Source organism: Hippocampus guttulatus, chromosome 9, assembly GCF_054856545.1.
Source record: "Hippocampus guttulatus isolate MCC_2025c chromosome 9, RoL_Hgut_1.0, whole genome shotgun sequence".
Lineage (NCBI taxonomy): Eukaryota > Metazoa > Chordata > Actinopteri > Syngnathiformes > Syngnathidae > Hippocampus > Hippocampus guttulatus.
The window spans coordinates 6,729,981-6,741,751 of NC_141269.1; the positions used below are offsets into that span (position 1 = coordinate 6,729,981).

The following is an 11,771-nucleotide window of genomic DNA, read 5'->3' on the forward strand; positions in this document are numbered from 1 at the left end:
GAGCACCTTTGAATCTTTGGTTCGGGTTGAGTCGCAATAGCAAAGGTGGTTATGTAATACGTCACGGGCTCCCTCTAGTGTCTGTAAAAAGAGCCCAACCCTGTGGAAAATGCCACAAGAATTGTATTCACTGAAGAAATTCATCCATCCATCCATTTTCCGAACCGCTTGATCCTCACTAGGGTCGCGGGGGGTGCTGGAGCCTATCCCAGCCATCTCCGGGCAGTAGGCGGGGGACACCCTGAATCAGTTGCCAGCCAATCGCAGGGCACACAGAGACGAACAACCATCCACGCCCACACTCACACCTAGGGACAATTTAGAGCGTCCAATCAGCCTGACATGCATGTTTTTGGAATGTGGGAGGAAACCGGAGCACCCGGAGAAAACCCACGCAGGCCCGGGGAGAACATGCAAACTCCACACAGGGAGGCCGGAGCCGGAATCGAACCCGGTACCTCTGCACTGTGAAGCCGACGTGCTAACCACTGGACTACCGGGCCGCCACTGAAGAAATTTTGAATACGAAATTGGTGTAACAAGCAATATTGGTTTGCAGGTGTGTAAGGTCAAAGGTAACATCAATTGGAATAAACATGTAAGCAGTATTTCCATTTTTAGCTGCTCAGCTCTTCATAATGACTCAGGTACTATAAGTGTTATCTCTTTCCTGATAACATCTTCTGATTGGGGCACTGTGTGTGTACAATAGACACACTTCAACGTGGCGATAGGACACTTTATTGACTGAAGAAGATGGCAATCAAATCGAGTGGTGAATAATGTAAACGTACCAAATGATACGTACAGGAATCAAAAAGGTTGAGAGCCAAGTGGGCTCTGATTAAAAATATGTTACTCGGAAATTATTAAGTTAGAAAATAAGGCACTAATTGTTGAAGTTTCATAGGCGTGATTCTTTCCCATTCTTGCTTGAGTGCGACTTCAGTTGCTCAACAGTCCCAGGGTCTCGATTTTCGTATTTTGCACTTTAATGCCTGTACCTTTCAGCCTTATGTTGCCTACCTACACTGATGTACAAGTTATCCATGGGCAGCCCTTTACAAATTCAAAAATGTAAAGCAAACACGGTAAAGCAAAGTTTAGTTGCTATGCTGCATGTAGAAAATAGAAGACGCTTCCAACAGAAGTGAGGTCAGCCCCAATCATAAATGCTTTTAAATCCAGGTTAAAACTGACTTTTTTATACATATATGTTATTATTTATTGATTTTATTTTATTGTGCAGGTATACATAATAAAGTGTCCAGTGGTGTATGGTGCTCTGGGAGAAAGGTAAAGTTATCAAAGCGTAACATGTAGTTTATGCAGAGTTTATCTTAGACACCTTCTGCAAAGTGGAGTTCTTGTTGACGCACAATGACTGCACGCGTGTGTGTGTGCGTGCGTGTGTGTGTGTGTGTCCCCTATGTCAAAGGTCTCTTGTATGAGCAAATGAAGGTCGAAGGTATCAGCTGGAGTGTCATTATCACTGTGACTGCAAATACAGGCCATCATGTCATCATATCTCGAGTGATAAGCAGCATGTAAATCGCAGCAAAGGTGGTTCACATTGGGACATTTTTACCTCAATTGAGACAATGAGAATTTGAGGGGGCTGATTCCAGTTTTGTTAAATTCAGAAATGAATTAAAAGGAGAGGAACATTACCCCGCACCAACTCATATTTCCAAGATGGCCACACCCATAACACCAGGCTTCTGCTACAAAAACATTTCAATCAGTGAGATTCAGAGGTTGAAGACTCAGAAGGTAAGTATTGTACAGTGATGCCTTGATTTACAAGATCCGAGCCATTGTTTGACCGATTTTCATGCTTTGACGAACAAAAGAGGCGTCAAGCTGTTCAATGGCACTTCCGGTTAAAGCTTGCTGTCAAACTAAACATAAAACAAAGAGTATTCACACTGTGTATTTCAAACAGCTAATGCTAATTAGCATCTATGATGCGCCGTAACCCTCGACGCAGCACGGAAACCAAATGATTCAGCGACAACATGTAGACAAGCAATATAACTGTATTCACAGTCAGACTGTATACTACGGAATTTGTCCTTTGCACAGAAAGTCGCATTGCATTGTGCGCGGTGGTGGCCATTTTGGGCTAGCGGTATTCATGTCAACAAGGCTGTGTGGTCATGTTAACATTCGAGAAAGGGAAAGCAATTTAACATGGAGATATTTGACCACAAGGCCATGCTAACACTATCACCGATAAGCTCTCATAACATGGCCCATGGTGGACTATCATTTAATATTCGCTGGCTGAGACCTCGGGCCGTCGCTATCTAGCGGGCTAATCATTCCGTGGATGAAAGACTTCACCACTAACAGCACTCGCCGACTCGGATGTGGTTGGAGCCCGCTAGCTGGCCGTCATTCTCTTTCTGAAGCGAGTGCTTCGCCACCCCCACTGCTTCCATCGAGACATAAGTTTCTCTTGTCTCTTCATTTGTGTGGATGTTGAGAAAAGCGCGTAACAAATTATTATCATTGTTCTTATTAACTCATAATACAGTTGGTAAATTTGGTGGGGTTTTTTATATTGTACTTTATAAAACCATAAGGTGATGACATAGTTAAATACAATATAAATCCGTTTTAATTAAACTTCAATGTACACTGTGCTGCTCCTTAGTGTGTGCGTGCCTTGGCCACCTCCCTGGAACAGTATAATACAGGCATAAGGGTATACAGTACATAGAGACGTCTCAGCTCCTCAGGAAGCTGCAGTCATTCTTTGGAGAGGATGAAGAATATATGTCTGTGAGTATCGTTATATTATGTCTCTATATGTATTGCACCACTACGCAACCATCGGACCATGGACCAGCACATTTGGCACTGGCACAATTTCTGTTTTGTTTTTGAAGACCAGAATAAACTCTCACCCTCGTTTATTATTCATTTATAAATATCTTAGAAAACTGCTATGGGCAAAGCCTTATTCTAAAGCAGTAAGCTCTGCATTGTGACACAAGAAACAGGCCCCTTTATGTAAACACCCTTTGCATGTTTGAACTGCTGCGCCCACCTTTTTTTTCTGCTGGCTGAGGGCGTCCAATGAGAAGCGGCCGCGGGGTTGTACTTACCTGAGAAAGCGTGAGCTTTACACGGCCACATCAGCACTCAAGATAGATGAGCAGATAAGAGTGCTTTGAAAAGGAGGCACGCTTACAACCCTCTTTTGCTTTGCTGCAGAGTCAGAAACCCCCAGCCCACCTCGGTCACCACCCGTGTTCACCCTCATTACCACCAGCGGCAGCACCACCATGACTTTCAACGGCAACTGGAAAGTGGACCGCAATGACAACTATGACAAGTTCATGGAGCAAATGGGTATGCGAGCAAACTGAAGGATACGACTGGAATTCTTGTCATTATTTGGATTTGGGTCATGGGATGCTATTTGGGCCGAAAGAAGCAAGTGTAATACTGGTAACAATACAAGTTTTATAGATAGGTGCCTTTGTAAAATGTTCTTTGTTGTTTCTTTCTAAAACGGCTAATTTTACAGTCTTTTGTTTTTTTTACTTGATGTTTTTTTTAAAGTTAATATTTGTTTGATTTTCAACGTGTGCATTTTTAAATATCTAATTGTCAGTTTTTGCATCATGTGCTTTTCTTTTGAATTGCTTCCATTGCTTATTTTATATGTCACAATTTTTATGTTCTTCTTGAATGAACAAAATCTATATTTACATCTCTCTCTCTCGCAGTGTCATTTAAGTGAAAAACAATAAAAATTAAAAAAAAGGAAGAAGCCACACACAGCACCACTAACAGGTGACATGTGCATTGACAGGTGTCAACATGATGAAAAGGAAGCTTGCGGCCCACGACAATCTAAAAATTACCATCGAGCAGAACGGAGACAAGTTCCACGTGAAGGAGAGCAGCAATTTCCGCACCCTGGAAATCGACTTCACCCTGGGGGTCAACTTCGAGTACAGCCTGGCTGACGGCACCGAAGTCTCTGTGAGTAAACGAAACGGTTCATCGAATGCTTCTTAAGGACGTTTGTCACTGCTCCCCCTCCAAATCAATCACGTCAGACTTTGAGCCTTGAAGACTGGAAGATTTGATTTGTTTACAGATGAACATAAACTGCAACACAAAGCAAGGGTCTATATTGAAGTCACACTTGGGGCCGTTTTTTTTTTCTTTTTACCTCATCTAGGAGTCACCTAGGTTCATCTGTTTATTTTCATTTAAAAAAAATCGAATGTGGCCCTTAATTAGAAGTTTTCCCACCCGTTTTCCTCCAGTTTACCCGCGACCCGAATAAAGATGTAGAAAATGACGTGCGAACAAAAAAAAAAAACGAAAGTTAAACCTGATTGCAGGGCTCATGGGTGCTGGAGGGTGACACGCTGAAGGGCACCTTCACCAGGAAAGACAACGGCAAGCAGCTAACAACCACAAGAATTGTGCAAGGAGATGAGCTCATACAGGTGGGGCACCTTGAACCACACACACACACACACACACACACACACACACACACCATTCACAGTCTGAGTCTAGTGAAGTGGCATCTTTGTTTTCTACCCACAGAGCTACAGCTATGACGGCGTGGACGCTAAAAGGATTTTCAAGAGGGCTTAGGTTTAGTGAACCTTGCCAGGGGGTTGCAGACAATTTTGTGTGACTTACCGCATAACTTGTACAAAGTGTACTGTGTGACATGCCTCAGGTATGTGCGCCCACCCACAACCCCCACCCTCACCTCCCAGAAAGAAAAAAAACCCATTAAATTAATTGCACTGGGTTTTGACTTTGTCGTCATCAATAACTCTTAACATACTCTCCTTGTTTAAACGTATATCAAGCATCCCCAAAACTATTTTTGCAGATGATTTTTTTTTGTTCAGTCAAAAACTGCCATAAACTCTTTATATTTGTTGCAAGTCTGTTTTGTTCTTTATATTAAAGTGATATGTACAATGGATGTCGATGCTAGCAGCCATGCAAATGGCTAAACGGCGATCGGAAAACTGGTTATGTCACCTTGTTTAGTAGCATCATCAGTATTCTGTTTTACTAATGTTCACGTCTCTCAGTCCGTGGTTCTTTTCAGGTTTTGGTGTCAAACATTTCTGTTAGGCTTTATCACGCAACTGTGATTTTAAATGTATTTGTGCTCTGTTTTTGCCGTTTGCAGTTGCCTGGCAAAGCAAGACATCAGTCTGAGAGTGTGAAAAGTCATGATATTTGTGCGCGGCACAAAAGCCTGAAACACAGAGTAAGGGTGTCAGTTTTTGGTCTGTGCACCCGCTTAGGATTTAGTAAGAAGTAGCTTACCAATGTCAAGGAAGTATATCTTTGTCATTTGAAAAAATGTGTATACCTTGGGGGAGGAACTAAGGCAGTGTTGTTTTTGGCAGTCGGCAGTTCATCGGCTGAAAAAGGAAGACAGGGGAAAAGTGACACATTCTCAGAGTGACACAGTCATTTATTCAACAGTAATAAATAAAAAATAAATATTTATTATCTACAAAAATATAAAGTGCAGACAGATTCTGGACGTTGTTTTCCCGAAATGGTGATGCTACTCGCACAGAGATGTGATCCACATGTACATACAGTACAAGGCAGCATCGGCCGCTATAACGGAGAACCACAACTGCACGTACACAAGTTCCGTCCGTATGTGTGTGTGTAAATGTGTGTGTGTGTGTTGATGAAAAATGAGCGTGATTACATCTCCAAACTGTTGCAGTAAAGACTGATGTATACGTACTGTATGTCCTCAAATAGTGGCCTTCGTTCCGGTACCCTTCCCGTCTCGATTTGTCGCGGGTGCACTGTCCACCAAATAAAATGAATGCCTCCCCTCAACTAAATCACCGCTCTATTTTACTACAGTCATAGTTCCACCTCGCGCTACATTTCTGTTTTACACGCTGATTTGGGTTTGCTTTCGTAACTCGTGGCGCATCATGGTAAATTCAAACCAAAAGAAAATAAGCAACGTGTACATGCAGGGGTGTCAAACTAATTTTTGTCATGGGTCAAATTTGATGGAAAAAAATAAAAATAAATAAAAAGAACAAACACATCTTTCGCTTAAAGTCAGCTGGGATAGACTGTGGCTCACTTATCACACTAATGAAGAAAAACGCTATGGAAAACGGACATGTGAATGGGTTCCCAAACAGTGGCTTGGAACCAAAAACATTTGGTCGAATTTTGGAGGCTATGCAAGTAAAATGCACAAAGACTTGTCATTTACTTTATTGGTCATCATCATGAAGGATATAGATGTGTTTTTGACAAAATGAGGCTGGAAATATCCTTCAAAAAGAGGTTTCAAGCTGTTTACTGCTACATCAAGCGCATGGCTTCGAATAGTATAAAATGGGGAAAACACGACAGGGAAATGCAATAGCAATTAGCATCTATGCAGTGGAGTCGCAACGGCTATCTGAGCACAATCTTTGCGGCAATGCAGCAGTCGAATCATGTAACGTACTCAGTGGCATAAAGTCTTTATCCTCTGTGAGGAACGACTAATATTTATTGCCATGCTGAGAAGCAAAGGGGGTTAGAGTCTCCACTACAGTATATCCATCTGTGTCTTATTCGCACCCCCCCCCCCCCCCCACAATATGCATTGTGGGAAAAAGTGTCACAAAAACAGTTTCATTGTATTTGATGATGTTATAACTGTATGCATTATTTCTAATTGAAGGTCAAATTAATTCTACTCATTTTTATTTCGGGCGGGAGAGGTGACTGGGAAGGATTAATAGCATATCTATGAAGCAGTATGTCGTGATGCAACAATATCTCCAACAGATGCCTCCTTCCTCAAAAAAATAAAGCCCACTACTTGAGGAAATACGGTAATAAAACGTCATGTGACAGGGGACAAAAAAAAAATGACCGTTTGTTTTTTGGCGTCACATTGGTCGCCCCTTAGTGCTGCATATTGGGGAGGGGAGTGGGGGTGGGGGAAGTTCTGACATCACAACCCGCGCCACGGGGCCTCCACACCAACAAACATGGTGTCACTCATAAAAATGTCAAGGCACTCGTGATGCAACGGAAGACACGCCCAGTGTACAATACGAGAAAATGGAATCGGATTCTGTACAGAGTGGAAGGAATTTGAAAGGAAAAAATAAAACGTCAGAAAGGTGCTACATCGTTATCAGTGTGCCTAACAATGGCTCGAATAATCCACTAAAACAACACAAAGGAACAATCCATCCATTAGTAGAAGCACAACAGCACAATCAACTCGCTTGAAGGCATCCTTGAATCATGTCGCACACTCTCTTTAGGTGATTGGGAGGGCGGGGGCACATTTATATGGTGTGACACATCTAAAATGAAATATACACCATCAAATAATTATAGTAACTGTACAATATAATATTATGGCATTATAAGGTACAGACCAGGGATGAGGTTTGTCTTCAAAATACTTGAAGAAATGAAGAAGCACTACACAGGACAAAACATTTGCTACACCTGTAAAGTAATTCAATATAAATTTGATAAATTCTTGAGATGCAGCATGTCATTTTCAAGGAGGTCTCATTATTCCGTCAACATGTTTAGTCCATTTGATAATATGTTTATTAGTGTGGTTGTTGTTGTGTATCACCTTTTTTTTTCTTCAGTCATTGCCGACGATGGATATTGAGTCAGTTTAAAGAGCGTCAACATTCATCATAATATACATGCCGTATCATTAGCCAAATAGCTGAACATTGGTCAGCAGCAAATTTGAATCCCTAAATGTATTTTTGATGCTGATTTCAAAAATGCCTCTTTTTTTTTTTGGTAGCACATCAGGTTTTTTCAGAGATTTTCATTTTTGTTTTTAGCTATATAAGCTTGCGCAAGATAGATTTTACCATGCGTTGTAATTTATAGCTATGATGTTTCGTGAAGACATTCATGCCCCCATGGCCTCGTGCTGACCTGTTTACCTTGGCCTTCAGGAGCTTTGCTGAAACTATGGCACAATATCCAACCCCCAAAATGAGAACATGCCCATCCCCGTTTGCCAACAACTAGGCACAAGACTAGCAAACAAGAGCACAGGAAAAATAACTCAGGCAGTGAGAGGATTCAGAAGGATGCAGAATGAGCAACATTTCGGCACGACAGGTCTTTTTTTTTTTTTTAAACATCTTTTCAATTTTTAATTGATGGTATGTTCCAAAAAAAATAAAAGTTCACACCTATAACAAATAGTCTTGTTTTAAAACTCCATTACGAATGACAAACGTAGCAGCCGCGGCTAAAGTCAGATTGTTTACAGTGCTAATGCTAGTTTAGCATTGCTACTGCTGCAATTTTGTGGCAGCCGGACATGCATTCTGAACGGCCATGCTTGAGAATTGCGCTCGAGCATGTTAGTGAGGGGCGTGGCTGTAGTCGAGGGCGGGGATTAGTCAAGAAAGGCTACATTCAAATCTTACAAGCAGTTTCAAGAATGCAAACGCCTCCTTACTAACTAGAACAATGCCAACATTTTTGGTTGTAATTTTGTTTGGAACATTGTTTTTTAAACATTTACAAATTTAAATGTCGATAGTTCAATAACACTGCAAACAACCACAATAACAAAATATTATGAAATGAATAATTCAGCTACTGTCTCAATCAAAACAGAGCGTTATTATATTTGTAAAAACTTTGTCTGGCATTGTATTTTTTTTTTTTAATTACGGCCATGAGTTATTGGGTCCCCTTGAAAGGTCCTTTATAAAGCTAAGTAAGTAAAATAAAGTATAAATCTTAATAATAATGTGTACAGGTGTATGTGATGATGCATCCACACGTATCTTATTTTTACATACGTTTTGGGACGCTACAGATCTGACAAAATCTTAACACATGTCAAAATAACCGTAGCAACTTAATGCATAGTATAACTCCGGACAGTTTCGAAGTCTATTATTTGATTCGTACGTTCATATTTACAACAGATGCATTTGTATAAACAAGAGAATCAGAACATTCAAGTGTTTAAAAATAACAAACAAACAAACAAACCAAAAAAAAAAAAAAAACGGTTGAACTTACAAACATCAATCGGATTAGTACGTTTCAATAAATATTGGATAGTTTATGTTGTTTTGGACTATTGTCATGCTCATGCTTCTGCTGTAACAAGCAAGCTAGAAAGACTTGGTAAAGGCCACATGCACGTTTGGGGGGGGGGGAATTTTGGGGACATTGTGGGACTTTTATCCCAGCGTGATGTTGGATTGGCATCTGAATTTCATTGGTACCATTCACACCGAAAACATAAATAGTAGCATTTAATATGTGAGGATTGGGAGAAGAATTGAAAGTCAAACACAAAATAGGTTGAATCGTTTGTGGGCGGCTGGCGTGCAACTTATTTGTACATATCCCCACTTGGGAGGCCTTTAAATCTGCTTTTAATCGCTTCAAATATCACTGACGGCACCAAAAAAAAAAAAAATCGTTATCGATGCATTTGCATGAGCTTCTGTCACTCATTAACACTTGGCAGGTCATTAAAAGAAGCAATAAGTGGCGCCAGTTTGGACTAAGTACTAAGGGTGTATGTCGCAATGTGACCTGTAGAAGGATTTGGCCAGTGTTTACGAGTTTGCCATCATACACCATGAGAATTACAACAATCAATGTAAGCGTACTGTCGACGCAACTTGAATTTCAGATGATTCTCAAAAACGTAACATTTTGCTTTATTTTGGGAGTTCAAAGTGCTATCATAACAAAACACCACTCGAGTTCTGATCGGGGGGGCCGTTCCTCCCAATCACGCCCCTCCAGGTCTCACTGTCATTGCCCACGTGAGCATTGAAGTCCCCCAGCAGAACAAGGGAGTCCCCAGCAGGAGTACTCTCCAGCACACCCTCCAAGGACTCCAAAAAGGGTGGGTATGCTGAGCTGCCGTTTGGTGCATATGCACAAACAACAGTCAGGACCCGTCCCCCCACCCGAAGGCGGAGGGAAGCAACCCTCTCTGTTTTGTTTTGGTGTTTTGTTATTGGACTTCTGTGCTCGCCACGGATTGTCCATAACGAACACCTTGTTCAAACATAAGGGTGTCCATATGTGCACTTGGCACCAGGACACCCTAGGCCGTAGTTCGATGATCGACCTTGTGGTTGTATCATCGGATTTGCGGCCGCATGTTTTGGACACTCGGGTGAAGAGAGGGGCGGAGCTGTCAACTGATCACCACCTGGTGGTGAGTAGGCTCCGATGGTGGGGGAAGATGCCGGTCCGTCCTGGCAGACCCAAACGTATTGTGAGGGTTTGTTGGGAGCGTCTGGCAGAATCCCCTGTCAGAAGGAGTTTCAACTCCCACCTCCGACAGAGCTTTTCCCATGTTCCGGGGGAGACGGGGGACATTGAGTCCGAGTGGACCATGTTCCGTGCCTCTATTGTTGAGGCGGCCAATCTGAGTTGTGGCCGTAAGGTGGTTGGTGCCTGTCGTGGCGGCAACCCTCGTACTCGCTGGTGGACACCAGCAGTAAGGGATGCCGTCAAGCTGAAGAAGGAGTCCTATCGAGCCTTTATGGCCTGTGGGACCCCAGAGGCAGCTGACAGGTATCGACTGGCCAAGCGGAACGCAGCTTCGGTGGTCGCCGAGGCAAAAACCCGAGCGTGGGAAGAGTTCGGTGAGGCCATGGAAGCCGACTTCCGGACGGCTTCGAGGAAATTCTGGTCCACCATCCGACGTCTCGGGAGGGGGAAGCAGTGCACCACTAACACTGTGTACAGTGGGGATGGGGCACTGCTGACTTCGACTCGGGACGTTGTGAACCGGTGGGCAGAGTACTTCGAAGACCTCCTCAACTCCACCAACACGTCTTCCTTGGAGGAAGCAGAGTCTGAGGACCCTGAGGTGGGCTCTCCTATCTCTGTGGTTGAAGTCACCGATGTGGTTAAAAAGCTCCTCGGTGGCAGGGCCCCAGGGGTGGATGAGATCCGCCCGGAGTTCCTCAAGGCTCTGGATGTTGTGGGGCTGTCCTGGTTGACACGCCTCTGCAACATCGCGTGGTCAACGGGGAGAGTGCCTCTGGATTGGCAGACCGGGGTGGTAGTCCCTCTTTTTAAAAAGGGGGACCGGAGGGTGTGTTCCAACTACAGAGGGATCACACTCCTCAGCCTCCCTGGTAAGGTCTATTCAGGGGTGCTGGAGAGGAGGGTCCGTCAGGAAGTCGAGCCTCAGATTGAGGAGGAGCAGTGTGGTTTTCGTCCCGGCCGTGGAACAGTGGACCAGCTCTACACCCTTAGCAGGGTCCTCGAGGGTATGTGGGAATTCGCCCAACCAGTCTACATGTGTTTTGTGGACTTGGAGAAGGCGTTTGACCGTGTCCCTCGGGGAGTTCTGTGGGGGGTGCTTCGTGGGTATGGGGTACCGAACCCCCTGATACGGGCTATTCGGTCACTATACCACCGATGTCAGAGTTTGGTTCGCATTGCCGGCAGTAAGTCGGAATCGTTTCCAGTGAGGGTAGGACTCCGCCAAGGCTGCCCTTTGTCGCCGATTCTGTTCATAATCTTTATGGACAGAATTTCTAGGCGCAGCCGAAGCGTTGAGGGCGTCCGTTTTGGTGGCCTCAGTATTGCATCCCTGCTTTTTGCAGATGATGTGGTGCTGTTGGCTCCTTCAAACGGGGCTCTCCAACTCTCACTGGAGCGTTTCGCAGCTGAGTGTGAAGCGGTTGGGATGAAAATCAGCACCTCCAAATCTGAAACCATGGTCCTCAGTCGGAAAAGGGTGG

At 43.6% G+C, this 11,771-nt stretch overlaps 1 protein-coding gene across 1 annotated transcript; it reads left to right on the forward strand.

Moving 5' to 3' along the window:
- Positions 1–16: 16 nt before the first annotated feature.
- Positions 17–5,767, forward strand: fabp2 (fatty acid binding protein 2, intestinal). Its single transcript, XM_086119283.1, has 4 exons — positions 17–3,360; positions 3,827–3,999; positions 4,368–4,475; positions 4,579–5,767. Exons 1-4 carry the CDS (start codon positions 3,294–3,296, stop codon positions 4,627–4,629), a joined length of 399 nt encoding a protein of 132 aa, XP_085975409.1. The 5' UTR covers positions 17–3,293; the 3' UTR covers positions 4,630–5,767.
- The last annotated feature ends 6,004 nt before the right edge of the window (positions 5,768–11,771 follow it).